This window comes from Priapulus caudatus, unplaced genomic scaffold (genome assembly GCF_000485595.1).
Source record: "Priapulus caudatus unplaced genomic scaffold, Priapulus_caudatus-5.0.1 Scaffold1103, whole genome shotgun sequence".
Taxonomy (NCBI): Eukaryota; Metazoa; Priapulida; class Priapulimorpha; order Priapulimorphida; family Priapulidae; genus Priapulus; species Priapulus caudatus.
In genome coordinates, this window is record NW_014578164.1 from 43,563 (window position 1) to 59,645 (window position 16,083).

A 16,083-nucleotide genomic window follows, 5' to 3' on the forward strand; every position below is an offset into this window, starting at 1 on the left:
TGATCGATTCGAACCGAGCAGGCTTGTCTGGTTTTGAGAATTTTTGATTCCTATTATATAACCTATAGTAAAATCATGAACAGTGCCGCAGAGTGACAGCGTCGAACTGACGTATATCTGTAGTCTGTACCAGGTATTCTCTGATAAACTCCGGCCCCAAATCAATGTGCGCCCATTTCATCCTGCGTTCGCGCTCAGAGCAATATCTATGATACTACAATAAGATTAAAGTCTATGATAAGGCTTTGCTATAGCGGTAGTAGCAGTACTAAAGAATACAGCTTGTAAACTTAATGACTCGGCTATATTAACATGTTATCATGGATATCGTCGAGCGCGAGCATCGTGGTGGTGGTTGGAGGAGGGCGGGTGGAGGGGGGCTCTAAGTAGTAATAGCAAAAGCGCAGTTCAGGTCTTTTGTTAACGAGTCAACAAATGCCATGTTTTAACAGGGCCTCTCTTGAGGGTCAAAAGGTTATCAGACACTTACTGTCTTACGCACGTCCAGCGGAAACGTTAGAGTTTCCACGGTCCGTACCTGCACACGCACGCAGGCACGTACGAACGCACGCATGCACGCAGGTGAGCGTGCACACGCACGCAGGTGAACGTGCACACGCACGCACGCATGCACGCAGGTGAATGTGCACACGCACGCACGCACGTGTACGTTCCCACGCACGCACGCACGCACGCACGAACGCACGTGCACGTGCACACGCACACATGCACGCACGCACGCAGGCACGTATACGTGCACACGCACACACGCACGCATGCACGTACGTTTACATACACACGCACGCACGCATGAATGCACGCAGGTGTCTGTGCACACGCACGCACGCACGTCTACGTGCACATGCATGCACGACTTATTCACCGGCGATTTAATCGCCTAGTGTGTCCACTCGACTCGCGCAATAGAATCGGGCGATTTTATCGCCCGATTTAATTGCCCAGTGTGTCCGGCCCTTTATGGCCACTCCTGGTAGACGACAGGGACTCGACTACAATGGCAGGACGCGTTTGGTCCAATTTAGTTGGACTATTTACTTGTTAGCTGGAATTGCGGTGTGGACACAGCAACAGAAAACAACTTCACTACATTCTCTTGAAAATTGGCGTACTTGTACAGCAGCCAAAGCCTGAACACGTTCCCTGCACAGAGGACATCCATCTACTCTACCAGATAGTGTATGAAAAGATCTTGTTCAGGACTTTGACAAGTTTAATGTAGCCTGTAGACAAGCTAGAAATATACACTTGGTTATAATGCTTACAACTGTATTATATGAACATGTTACTGAACTTGTATTTTTTGGTTCGGGTGCAGTGGATATAATCCAATCAAATAATTAAACGCAAAACATATCATTAAAATCATTGAGTAAAATAACGTAATAAGATCTTTATTCTAAGATATAAATCATAGTATTACCACCAGCATTCCTGCGTTTAAGGAAACAAAAAACATTTCACTGATATAGTTATCATATGTATCAATTACACATTTTCTTGTGTTAGCCCATAACACTGTAACATTCGTTTTTGAATGACGTCTGGGGAAAAATCTGCACTCTCAGGAATGACAAATATGACTAAGCTTATGAGGATTATATTCTTTAATCCATATCTATGAATTAATGATCTAGACTATAAGTAAACATTTTATCTAATTAATTATTTTGCATGTCACTTTGTCATACACGTAACAAATTACAATACAGTCATCTGTTCAAAAGGCACAAAACCTATATTTAACAGCTCTTGAATAGTTTTGCAATATAGTGTAAGAATAAACAAACTTATGCGGTTACAGGCATATACCTCAATACTTGTCGTATTGAATTTTGTCATTTTTTCTGCGCACAATGTTATAAATGATGCACAAAAGTATAAAAAAACAAACCTTTTTAGGCTTAAACGCCTGGCTATGCACTGTTATAAATGCTGAACAATTAATTACATGGCATATCATGAGCCAATGGGGTGAGGCTTTCTATAGGGCACATATGTGTGTTGGCTCACTACCGTCTACGGACCATTTTTGTGATTTGCTGTGTTAAATTTTGAATGACAATTTGCTCTATTCAGGGAGCACAGCTAAATTACACAGAAAGTGTAATGCGGAAAACATTGTTTGTGAATATTTATCATGTGAACATTCATCAACGTAATAATTTACCAATACAAGTTGATAAATAACAAGATACGGAGGTCAAAATAGTAAAATTCTTCAATCCGAATGGTATTACACCAGTTATAGGCACTATCTTGTAGACTGGAGTATAGTTCGGGGAAATATTTACATGAGTGTAATTCCCCCATAACACGTATACACGGCTTAGCTGGTACCGTACTTAGTTGGTGCTAAGTCCGGTAAAACTGCGTTCACACGAGATACACGAGATTCGAGGCTTAGCTAGCCAGGAATAATATAGACTGGTACCCGGTCGACAGTTCCACACGCTACACTAACGTCGTGCAGCGAACGGGTACCAGTCTAGGTGAGCAATACGCGGCCAGCGTGGTGCCGAATATACGCGGCTTAGTTGGCGCGGAATATGATTCCGCGCTTAGCAAGCCGAAGCATTCGCGGCTAAGCAAGCCGCGTATATTTTAGCGTGTGAACGCAACTTTTCTCCTCGTGTGAACGCAGCTATAAAGACAACATGAAATTTTAGGACTTTCAACATAAAATAAGTAAATACTCGTTATATACTTTATATAAAAGCTACACAATTATACTCAATTATACTATACTTTATACTACAAACTATAAAAACACATTTACACACGCTTACTAAACTCTGTTGCACACAATTTAAGATCTTTTTGCACTCATTCTGTAATGAGGTTACACCGAGTTGAACAGACACCTCGTTTACATAGGAGCAGTGGGAGGGTAGGGTGGTGCCACTATTCCATATGGTGGGGGAGATGGGCCACTTTGCAGGCCCTGGGGTTGGGCGCTATATTGGTTTGTGTGACGCTGCATTGGCATACCTGTATGAGGCATAACAGTACTAGGTGGAAATGTCTGACCGGCAGGAATATGATAGACAATGGTTCCGGGGGGATAAGCAGTGTTGGGCAAAATAGCTGGCTGTCCAGGCACACCCTGAGGCACCGGGGCATAGTGAACGGTAACCGAAGTTTGAGAAGGCCCAACAAGACAACACACAGCCTTGCAACAAAGAACGGAGGACAAGATAGCTACGACAAACTCTGTCACAGCTATATGCAACAGCAAGACGCAGTATGTTAATCTACCTCCCGTTTCCTCCACTATGAAAATGCTCTCGATTATTATCATAACTCCCGCACCGATGCTTGACAGAATGCTCATCACCATGACCGAAATTATCAGACACTTGTTGGTCTTTTTCCCACTTGCACAAATTCCCAACCCTCCGGCGATGATGAAGAAAGGTGCAAACCATATTCCCATGCCTTTAGTGCCATGGTAATAGTAGATCATGCCGAAGATCACCTCCAGCAATACCGACATTGTTCCACCGGCAACCTACAAGATATGTGAGTGATGATTACCTAGCAGCATACTATATTGATCAATACAAGTCACGTAATTAAGTAGCAGGTGCACATGCCATGCAGTACAAATGCAACATCAGGACAGTTATAAGCCAATAAACCAATTTGGTAATACAACAGATATCTACATTTTCAAAATCAGGACTGGCTGGGTTTTCAAACTCATTTCCAAGCCTGCTCAGAAGTCTTGAATCTGCCACTTCACACCTTAGTGTTCAAATCCTGGCCAGGGCAGTGAATTTTCACAAGGTGTAAATGAACCACTGTGGATGTAAAACACTCGGGCAGTGACCACTCTCAGAGCCATTTGGCTTCGTGTAAACTGGCGAAGCAGAAGACTTATGAAGTCAATGGGCAGTTGCAGTGACCGATGACTACTCCTGGTAGACGACAGGAACTCGACTACAATGGCAGGATTCGTCTGGTCCTATTTAGTTGGAACATTCACTTGTTAGCTGGGCCTGATATAAAACCAGAGTATGTCTGAATGGGAAGACCACAATATGAATGATATAACTCAAAGATACTATAAAAAGACAATTTGAATGCAGCACTATAGCATATATGCATCACAAGCAATGTGATACACCATGCTTTCATTTTATTCAACTGACGTGTGACTGCGAGATCTCAATGTGATTCTAACTTCCTTCATTTTTTCTAGTAGGTACCACGTTTTACAGTTATTAGTAAACTAGAAAGGGCAGTTGTCGCCAACTACATGTATCCCCCGTGTTCTCCCCAAGATGTGTAAGTATACGAAGGTTGGTCACGCTAGGTCAATTAGGGGCCGAGTTACAGAGCGGAAGGGAAATATGATGAAGGTCAAGGTCAATGTCAAATAAAGGTTGAAGTGACCTGGTTTAGGTACGCGACACACCTTTACCTGGTTTTGGTATGCTGCGCACCTTCTCCCCAAGATGTGTAAGTATACCAAGTTTGGTAGCGCTAGGTCAATTAGGGGCCGAGTTAGAGAGCAGAAGGGAAATATGATCAAGGTCAAACTTCTCCCCAAGATGTGTAAGTATACCAAGTTTGGTAGCGCTAGGTCAATTAGGGGCCGAGTTAGAGAGCAGAAGGGAAATATGATCAAGGTCAATGTAAAGGTCAAATAAAGGTCGCAGTGACCTGGTTTTTGTACGCTGCTCACCTTCTCCCCTAGATGTGTAAGTATACCAAGTTTGGTAGCGCTAGGTCAATTAGGGGCCGAGTTAGAGTGAAAGGGAAATATGATCAAGGTCAAGGTAAAGGTCAAATAAAGGTAGCAGTGACTTGGTTTTGGTACGCTGCTCACCTTCTCCCAAAGATGTGTAAGTATACCAAGTTTGGTAGCACTAGGTCAATTAGGGGCCTGAGTTAGAGAGCGGAAGGGAAATATGGTCAAGGTCAAATAAAGGTCGCAGTGACCTGGTCCAGCAACGCCTACTTCGTCGCGGGGATACAATTATCATGTTGGGAGCTTAGTGATTAATGGATGGCTACACTACGCATATCAGTGGTGACTATGTTACATGGTTATTAAAAAGTCATGAAACAGTAAGACGGGTAACTGCTGATACAAGCTTTTACCTGCTCCACTGACACACCGCATCTGCAATCAACCATTTGAGCCCCGGCCTAATCTAAATGTCTATCTATATATTACACACAAAATGTCTTAGACCCTTCGTATTCACAAAAACATGCAATTTTCGAAATAATAGTTTGGTAAACAATCGTTTGCTGTAATCTTGAAACTAGAGCCGGTTCTATGGACTACTAGTAGCGCCGCCGCCATAGTACAGTCTCTCTCCAATGCACTTGTTTTCAATTAATCCCCGACAATTTACAAGTTTACAAATTCTGCAATTATCGCGATAGCAGGCTTTCCAGCAGTCCTTGACAACATTTTAGGGCTAATTTTAGGGAGAAATTCAAGTATTTTTAGGGCTATTTTAGGAAATTTTAGGGATGAATCGAAACATTTTAGGGATAAAATAAGTCGCTTACCTTTTATAAACATCAAGGTGTTAACTTACAGATACAGTTCTATGTGGTATGTGTCCAGTCTACCAGCTATATTCCTATCCTCCAAGTCCTCGATACGACTGTACATTATCAAGTTTCATGCAAATTAGGCATGTCTTGTCCATTCCAGCCAGGAGCAGGGTCGTATAATCAGACACTGAAGCTTAGGAATCACTGGTCGACTGAGTCACAATACTCACTCTGTATAAAGATAACTAGAAAACATCCAAGACGCGTGTTAGTTTAGGAATATTAGTCTCGACAGGGGTGCAGACCGGGTACATGTGCGAACGCACATGTGGTGGTTAGACAGACAAAGCGCTAGGGCCTAGGCAGTTGTATGTATGATTAGTTAGGCAGGGTGAAGTTGTCTGTGATTGGTTAGGAGTGTGGACTTGTTTGCGATTGGTGAAGAGTTTGCATATAAATAGAAATTTGAAGAAAGGTCGGGAGTTCAGTTCTGGCATTCTGGGTGTTAGCGCGTACCGTTAGAGACCTGTATTAGTTGTAAACAATTAATATATTGTTTTAGTAAACACAAAAATTTATACTTCGTCTTTGATTATTTTACTCTAAATTATTTCATTCCAATCTTGGTGTAACTTCAACGCTACAACAAGTTGCAAACGTTCATACACATTTTGTGATTTTTTCTGCTTACCTGGCAAATTGAAAGCCACAATGCGGCTCGTGAGTAATTCACCCCTAGACTTCTGGGCATTGATTGCACAGGTGGTGGTTGCTCCTGAACTTCCACCCGCCCATCCCCCGCAGGTGCCGTTGGGTGATTACCTCCGATGAAGCCACTTTCATCACGCTTTCCATAGCCATAGGGATAAGCAGCTGCTTCAGTGCTCATGTTCACCAGATAGCATTAACCTATATAGGAAGAATTCTCGTATCAGAAAATTCCAGATCACAACGCCATTCACAAATCACAAATGTTTTTGCCATGGGAATGTAAAACACAATTTCTTAAGAGGTGACGTGTCCTGGAACACATTAATGAAATGATGGGGAACAGGTCATGCTAACTTCATGCTGCTGCTCAATGAACATGCTCCTCCTGATACAGATGCAATAACACAGCACGTGCTATGGAAAAGGACGAGTACAGGTAACTCTCAATTAACACATTTTGGAGTGAAGTGATTGGTCAATTTACAGCTTATATTTAGCACAACATAATTGGCAAAAAGTGATCACAGATAAACGCCATATAGTTTACTGGACTGGCTGATGTCCACTACACTGCCACTGTATTATAGAATAAATAGATGAAGATTGTGAATCTTCAGGCAGCCAACTAAAAGAACAAGCAAACAAGAGCATAACACCAGTCCTTTGTTAACAGTCAACAAATCCATGTTTAACCCTCCTCTTGAAAGTCAAAAGGTTATCCGACACTTACTCTTCGCATGCCAGCGGAAAGTACATTTCATGGTCCTTTCAATAAAGCCATGAAAATGGTAGGTCACCGCGCGCTGAAACAAAAAAGTTTTCCAATCGCTCCGTCAGACCATGTCCTCAGAAAATGTCTAAAATCTGCAATAGCGTATGCGGCAGGAGTGGGCGGGGTCTATTTTTATCCTCCAATCACAGGTCGGAGCAATTCCTCTGTTTAGACGCATGTCGAACAAACGGCAAAAACTCCTGCTATTGCTTTTAAACAACAGCCTGCAAAAACTATCTATGTATATTGTATAATGATAAGATAATAAAGTCAAATATACGAAGAAAATTATCAATATCATGTACTGTACGGCAGTCTACGTCTTGGCTAGCATTATGGGTATTTATGTAATCGTAATGTCACGTGCCGATGGAAACGGCTGCGATTGGCTATTTGTATAAAGTGTCGCGGGCGGCAGTCGCTGGAAAATAGAAACGTTTCTAAATATTTTTGTCGTCGAGGTTGTCGCTGGTCGTTGTCGCGTGTGACGTTGTGAGCAATGGCTCATAGGAAACAATAGTTTCTAATTATCTGAAAAGTCGTTTGTCGTTACGGTCGGTCGTTGTCGCTGCAGTGTGTCTTGGCCTTTACCCTATACTCATATCGCATTAGCCCGACCAGGCTGTGCGACGGATTGTCTATACGGTACGTATTCTAACCCTAGCTTCTTGGAGCTAATATGATAATATCGCATGTACAAATTAAGAATAAAAGGTCGACAAGTTTGGGACACAATTAGTATTTACTCAATGACAATTAAATCTGTACCATTCAATCACAGTTCAAAGTCATCTAGAGAATCTACTACACTGTTTCCACAATCTTTGACAATGTTTAACAGAGCTTAAATGGATGAAATTCAAGGAATATTTACCTTCGGACAAAAATTAAAAACCTGGCGCCATTCGGTTCCACAACCACGGTACCACGCTAGCTGCCTCGTTTCTCAGAATATTTAGGAACGAGTGCGAAACTAGAACACTGAGAGGTGCTGCCATCTAGACCGATAAGATGTAACTAAACGCAATCATGAATTTTGGCACAGTACTGCCACATGTAAGTCAGATATGGAGAAAATTATAACGTTCACGTCGTGACTGACGTGACACTAAATTAGCATGCTCACTACTCCGGTTATTTTTCTTACAGTGTTTGAAAGCAACCTCTCCAAATAATAGGCATTGATTCTGGTTAAACTAAAGATTACTTTGGCATGTTAATTTCACTTTTCCATTGATGAATTGTAGCTAGAATATGGGATAATCACTCACTCTAGGTACAAAATTAATAATACAAATTAGAACATTTTCACATTTAAATGAATTACGGTGAAATTCGAAAATCAACACTGCCATATGTTAGTAAAAAGTTGTTTTCAAATAACTTATATGAGTTTTTTTGCAGTTGCAAACATCTTTTGCTCTGAACTATTGAATTTAGATTTTACTTATATATATAATCCCTCCAGCGTGGAATTGCCCAAGACAGTAACTTCAATTTCAGTAACTTCAATTTCTTACACTGCAGATTGGAATCACACCGGGGAAGTGTTTAAATTTGGTTATTGTTGCAGTGCAGATGCAGGGATTTTGAAAGTTTTTTTTTTAACCCGGCGCGACACCACATGGGGTCACATTATGACAGATGTTTGATAATAATTATTCTATCTGAATAAGTGAATTGCTGAGGATGGATGGCCTGCTAAATAATGGGCGCGTTGCGAAGCCAAAGACCATATAGCCGTGCATCGGCATACAGGTGTTGTCGTTCATCTGTGTGCGTGATAGGTTTAGCAAACCATATTTGGTATGAATACGAAACGTGTTTATAAACCGCCGGTCAAACGCGAGGCTTGTTTTTTGAGCCTCGTAGCGCCTATGGTGGGTCATATACTGTATTCGCATTAATATTTCGATAACGATTGAGGGGACAATTAAATTTACTATATGTACATCGACATACATGTGTTGTCGTTCATCTGTGTGCGTGATAGGTTTAGCAAACCATATTTGGTATAAATACGAAGCGTGTTTATAAACCGCCGGGCAAACGCGAGGCTATATGCGTGGTCATAGCGCCTATGGCTGGGGTCATAAAGTGTATTCGCAATAATATTTCGATAACGATTACGGGAAAGATTAAATTTACTATATGTATACATCTACCCACACGTGTTGTCGTTCATCTGTGTGCGTGATGGCTTTAGTATATTATGTTTAGTATGAATACGAAGCGTGTTTATATCGACCGCCGGTCAAACGCGAGGCTCAAAAAATGAGCCTCACAGCGCTATAGGCGGCGTCATGAAGTGTATTCGGTTAAATATTTCGATAACGATTACGGGGAAGAATAAATTTACTATATGTACATCTACCCACACGTGTTGTCGTTCATCTGCGTGCGTGATAGCTTTAGTATATTATGTTTAGTATGAATACGAAGCGTGTTTATATCGACCGCCGGTCAAACGCGAGGCTAAAAAAAAGGAGCCTCATAGCGCTACAGGCGGCGTCATGAAGTGTATTCGGTTAAATATTTCGTGTGGTCGTTCATCTGTGTGCGTGATAGGTTTACAGTGACCTGGTTTTGGTAGCGCTAGGTCAATTAGGGGTCGAGTTATAGAGCGGAAGGGAAAATCTCTGCAGCGGACCGAGTGGCGGCGGCGGCTGTACAGACATGAAACCATAGTATCCCCGCCGACTTCGTCGCGAGGGATACAATCAATTCGTTTTTAAAAAGAGGGCAAATTAAAGTGTTCATGAGAGTTGACATTAACAATTCTACTGTCAGACTTTAGCAGGGGCGGATCCATGCAGGGGGTGCGCACCCCCTGCCCCTTCCCACGCAAAGTGCCCTTTTTGCAAAAGTTGCCTTATTAAAAAAACGGTATGTTTTTCCGCTCGGCCTGTATCTGACAAGTATTTCACTCAGTCGGACCCGATCAAGCCCTCGTTTTTCTTAGAATATATATATATTGGTCGGGCCCAGGAGTCGGGCCATACCATGCTGAAATTCAAAACGGAAAACCTAGGTCCAAAACTAACTGCTGCCTTTCTTAAAATGATGTTAGCAATACACTGGCGCCACTGTACGGTCGCCTGTATAGATGCACTGGATGAGTTACATTATTATATTGCCAAATGCACGCATTTCAATCAGCTATGCCAAAAGCTCACATTAATAACTTATGAACCGCCTTATTGGCTTCGCCACCAAAAAAGAGTCCCTTTTTACAAAGCTTGCACTCCCTCCTTCCTAAAATCCTGGATCCGCCCCTGTTTGGACTCCACAACAATTTTGGAGGACAGGTAAGGTCGGACTGAATAAATCATGTGATAATTTCATGAAATGCAAGTATTTTTTTGTAAACTTATGTAAAAAGGCATCCTGACATGTTCATTCATGTTAAAAACACACATAGTCATTAATACTTGTGTTATTAAACAAGAAACACAACAATTTACCCACCCAAAATTTTCTGCTACACACCGACGTAATTTTAATATTGGCATCAAGAGGCTGCTGAAGGCTCATGCATGGGAGTATAAATAAATTCTCGTAAATCTTTATATATATATGCAACAGTCTAGATAATTTAGTATAACAAGTGCCGCAGAGCGACAGCGCTCATCTAACGTCTACTGCAGTGACTCTGTGGTGGAGTGGTGGGATTCTAGTAAACCCTGCTAGTCCCAAATGTGTTCACATACACGCCGAAACAGTGGAATGCACAGAGATGGTATCAGGAACCTTCTCAAAAGAATGTTCGTTGGGATCGTTATGAAAGTTGCCACGAGATGGCGCAGTGTGCGCGACGCAGTGTGGTTTGTAGTCTGATGTGGGAGAGAGAAGAGAGAGAGAGAGAGAGAGAAGAGTGTTGGGCGCAGCGTGTGTTTGTGGAGTGTGTGGGACGACGAGAAGACGAGGAGAGAGACAGAAGAGGAGAGGAGAGGAGAGAGAGAGAGAGGAGAGAGAGAGGAAGGAGAGAGAGAGAGAGAGAGACAGAGAGAGGAGAGAGAGGAGAGAGAGAGAGAGAGAAGAGAAGAGAGAGAGAGAAAGAGAGAGAGAGAGAGAGAGATGAGGAGAGAGCGAGAGAGTTGCGGAGACCCAGTCTTAAAATATGAAAGTAAATTAATAAGCAGATCGAATTACTAAAAGTTCAGTGATGAAAATAATTCTGTTTGTGCAAATGGGAGGGATCGGAAGAGGAAAATCTATGATTTAGCGCTAATCAACAATTAATTGCCATTATAGAGTCTGCATTTGCTAATAAGCGCTTATGACAACTAGCTTAGAAATCCTGGATAGGCAGTAATAATGGCTGGTCATTGCCCACGGAAGGTGTGCGGATTTAAGTCACGCAAAAAGTACATACAAAACTAAAGACAGTGAACAACGAAAGCTGTTTTTAGTTTTCCTGAGACGAATTTTATTATGTTATTTTTATTTCAGGGCGCAGTTTGCTCAGGAACCTATAATTGCAAAACTAATCGGAGAGGAGCAAACGGAGATCAGAGGAGAGAACAACAGAGGAGGAGGCACAGGCAGAGTAGAGAGAATCACAGAAGAGGAGAGACTGAGTAACTAAGAGGAGAGAGAGGGCCCCCCCCAAGCAGCAGACAGGATGCAGCGCAACGACAAGGCTCAGAACAAATCAGGCGAAACATGAATGGTGAGGAAAGTTTTGATTAGGCAGTGAAATAAGCAACATCTATTACCAGACTGAGAAAAACAACTGACGGAGGGTAGGAGGTGCATTCCGGTTCAATTTAGAAAAAAAGGACCTATGAATCCATTGTATATGATTTTCAAATTTAAAGAATATGATTATCACATACGATACATTAGTAATATAATTCTTTGTAGATACAAGGGCATAACCACACGCACAGAGGCGAGAACTTTGATTAGATACGACATAATCAACCCAAAGTAGATGAATGAGACATATGGTAGACCAAAGCGACCCGGGCCAGGGGGTCTCGAGAGTAGCGGGCAAAGAACTTAGCCTAATATAAGGCGCAACTAATATAAGCTATGCTAGTAATTTAAAATAGTAAGAAATAAGCAAGAATTAAAATATCTCTTTGATGGTAAGTATGGTCCTGGTCGCACTGACACGAAAAATCTCCCCAATCGAGCTAAGAAGTACTAATAGCAGTATATAAAATAGGAAGGGATTCGTACTGGCTCGCCAGCGCTCGACTAAGAAAGAACCAAACTCTATAGGGCCATATCTGGTGCGATTGGTCTGGACCGTAATCCTTGTCCCCCGTCGATGCAACACGGCCGGAGCTTTTGGCAATGACTATGTCAGGGCCCTCGCATTTTATCCATACAATAAAGGTTCAAGCTATACAAAAGGCATGTGAGATCATGGACTGGGACCATAGGGCTCTGGCGAACTGCTCCTTGTGAGCGGCGTAGTCAGTGTTCAACACCATCATCGTTGAGCACATTATACACAATGACAAAAGGTCTCTCGACACGGCGTGGATCGTCCCGTCAAAAGAACATCGGGTAGGAACACATTGCCTCTTGCTGTATCAAGGAACCAGGAAGAGACTAGTCAATAAGGCACGTTACGAAAGTAGTAATGCTTTGAAGACTTGTTTATCCTGTTCGCAGACACTTTTCAACGTTGTACATAAAACATTTTTTTATTCTGGTGCCAAACCTTTTAAGTGTCCTGTGACATCGTGGGCATGGTAAACGTGGCTGTACAACTGTAACAATTCAAAATTCAACCTATTAGAATAAACTACGCTACAATATTAGATCAGTCAGGATGGTAGAATGAGGATTTTAATCGAGATTTGTAGATTCATAGAAGTACATTGTATTTTTAAGCAACGATCGTAGCTAAGGCAACGTAGAGACATACTCGTCAGAAATACATAAATCATTTTTAATGAGTCGTAGATTTGGAAGATATGTTTTTAAGTGAACCATTTAACGAAAGTAAAGGGTGTCGGCCGAATGTAGAGATAAAAAAATGAATTTATTTTTAGTATAACCTACTTCCTTTTGCGGAAATAATGTATTCTTCCATTCACGGATTGTGCCCGCAAGCTAGTTTGATAGTATAGGACTTTGTCGACTTGAGAACTAGCAGGGCCGCTACGCGGCTGGGCTGCATGTTTTGCCCAAGATCTGTCACTGAGCAAACCAATCACGATGTAACTACATGTAGGCACGAATTATTGTTGCATGTAAATGACATGTCAACACTGTAGTAGATAATCGTGGATTTGGTTAGAATTGAACCAACATAATTTAGTCCATGTATCGTTAGCGTCGCATAAATGTGGTGTGGTGGGGTGTCAAATATTGGAATTTAAATAATCTTTACGTTGTTTTTCTATACTATGTGCAAATGAAATGAAACCTATTACTACTTTGGTTAGCAGCAAGAAAGACTTGTGTAATAATTTTTTCTTTGCCCAGAAAGTTGAGCAAAGGTAGTTTATAACGATGACGCTCTAGGAGGTGGAGCGAACTTGCACTGTGTGGAAGGCAGTGACTCGGCGACAAAAAGAATAGATAAGGGGTAGTAGAGTATTATCTGATCTGACAGGTAGTACGCTTGCTGGGGCGCTGACTTTTTGTTCTTGTGACTAGATGCTTGCTTGAACTTGAAATGTATTTAGTAGAGCAACACGCATATAAAGAATGGACTAAGGAGTACTGTATTAGAAAAAGTGATCTGAAAATATTACAGTAAGTAACTAGCATACAGAGGAAAGCCCAGCGAGGTGCTGTCCAGCCTGGCCGATGAGACCCGTCACTTTGCAGGGCGCGGGCACAGATAACAACCCCCCTCAGTTGATATCAAATCAGACACACGATCATCTGGTTACACACAGAACGCATGTTTAGGAAGGAAAGGAGTTTAAAAGTTATCGTGCAAGGGGACGAGGGCGTGCAGAATGGGAGCGGTGAATATTATTCTTTTCTGCAAAAAAGAGCCCTTTCGTCGTGACGTGACGTCAGGAAGTCTACTCAACACGATCCAGTGCTGTAGATATGAGTGACTCCAAAATGTGTATGTACGAGATTGAGCATGAGGAGTATCTGATTAGACTCCCTGGATGTGGGACGTTCGGTAAGCAAGTGGGAATGAGTGGTGCCGGGCCTGATTTCTGACACTTGGAACACAATAGTTAAGATAATGGAAGTACAATATTTACTGGATTTTTGATCGTCATAGTATGGTACCCCAGGTTTGACAAGATGCAAGACAAATCTACAAATATTATTTGGTTCAGGTGCAATGAGAGGGGGGAATACTGTACTGAAATATGGAAGGAGCCGCGTAGAACCAATAGAGATGGAGAGATGTAGCCAATAGCAAAAAAACTGTACCTTACCGACCGCGAAACAAGGGACTGCCTGACCGAGAGCGGAGCGCATGGATAACTAGATACAACAAGCCTATGCACGCTGACTTTGCCTGACATCGCAGTGCTGTTAAGAGGACCTATCGACACCTGTGCAATTACTTCCATAACAGTGCATCTGAGCCATCACGACTGACCACTCCTCACTGCAGCCAGACACTGGGATTGCATGGTTACAATAAAAGATTTTGGCAAAATCTAACAGGTTGGTGTAAACAATAAAGAGTACTTTTTCTTCTCTTACTGTATTTCATAAGCTTGCGAAAACGAATTTGGCGAGAGGTTTTTCCATGGCGATCGTTTGCGATTCTGCTCAATAGCGAATGTACAGTCTATGAAGTCCTGGATATTCGTTGGCCTCATAACTAAACGTTTCGTTTAAATGTCCTAACTAGGTCTTCACTGCCCCGGCCATAAACAGGCAACGGGCGGTTCACAGAGAGAGCAGACATGCATGTCTCTGCCAACCCAACTGTCAGAATCGCAGAACGTGCTGTAAATTGCGCGAAAATTTGAAACGTAAGTTGATTAATTTACTGCATATCAAGTTGAACGCAGCTGATGTGGGACGTTCGTCTATATCTAGGTCGCCTATGGGCCCCGTGCTAGAAATCTAGTGTCTGAGTTATCGCATTGGCCGAGTTATATTCCGGTAGATAGTCCATTGGTCCGAGAGAGAGAGAGACGAAAGAGAGAGAGGAGAGAGAAAGAGCGAGACGGGAAGTTAGAGAGAGAGAGAGCGAGAGAGAAGAGCGAGAGAGAGAGAAGAGAGAATGAGAGAGAGAGAGACGCCGGAGGGAGGAGCGGAGAGGATAGAGACGAGAGAGAGAAAGAGATGACGACGCCAACAATAAGGAGAGCATAGGGACAGGAGAGAAAGAGAGAGAAGTATGCAGAGAGATCGAGAAGAACGGGAGAGCGCGCAGCGAGAGAGAGGAGAGAGAGAGAGAAGAGAAAAAAGAGAGAGTAAGAGAGAGAGCAGAGAGAGAGATGAGAGAGAGAGAAGAGGGAGAGTAGACGAGAGAGAAAACCAGGAGGCGAAAGAGCAGCAGATGGTAGGAACAAACGACGCGCATTCGACAGAGGAACGGAATACGATGCCCAGAGACAAAGACGACCACAGACACAGCCAGACGCAGAGACCCACGACGACGCCACATTGCACGATGAGGCGATGCCTGGCAGCCCGACCACCGAGAAAGAGCGCGCCACTCGAGAGAAGGACGGGACAGCAGAGACGCGGAGGCAACGACGAGAAGACGGAAAAGAGACGAGACAGACGACGAGAGAGAGAGAGCAGACGAGAGAGAGAGAGAGCAGACTGACAGGAGAGAGAGAAAAGAGAGAGACGGAGGCGTGAGAGAGTACGAGAGATAAGTAGCTGAGTATGAGAGAGAGAGAAGTTAGATGTTTTTAGACACAAGAAGCGGAGAAAAAGATCGAGTTAGGAGAGTAAGAGAGAGAGAGACGTACTTCATGAGATGCAAGACAGAGAACGAGAAGAGAGAAGATGAATTCCGAGATAGTAACGGAAGGAGTTATGAGGATATGAGGAGAGAGAGTAAGAGAGGCAAGGGTACCTAAGTGAGGAGGAAAGAGGGAGGAAGAAGGAGAAGGCTGATATTTAGGCTGGTACCGAGAGAGAGAGGATGGAGAGAGGGATTA

General features: G+C 42.7%; 1 protein-coding gene and 1 long non-coding RNA gene across 2 annotated transcripts in view; one reads left to right on the forward strand and one right to left on the reverse strand.

Annotated features, from left to right (window-relative positions):
• LOC106815389 overlaps positions 1–16,083 on the forward strand; it is a 22,376-nt gene that overhangs the window by 4,560 nt on the left and 1,733 nt on the right. Inside the window, exon 2 of the long non-coding RNA XR_001394739.1 lies at positions 10,780–10,782. This is a non-coding gene — a long non-coding RNA (uncharacterized LOC106815389). The remainder of the gene's footprint in view (positions 1–10,779; positions 10,783–16,083) is intronic.
• On the reverse strand, positions 2,592–7,971 carry LOC106815388. The gene is made up of 3 exons (XM_014819841.1): positions 7,893–7,971; positions 6,227–6,444; positions 2,592–3,529 (listed from the first exon to the last, which is right to left on the reverse strand). Exons 2-3 carry the CDS (start codon positions 6,422–6,424, stop codon positions 2,888–2,890), a joined length of 840 nt encoding a protein of 279 aa, XP_014675327.1. The 5' UTR covers positions 6,425–6,444; positions 7,893–7,971; the 3' UTR covers positions 2,592–2,887.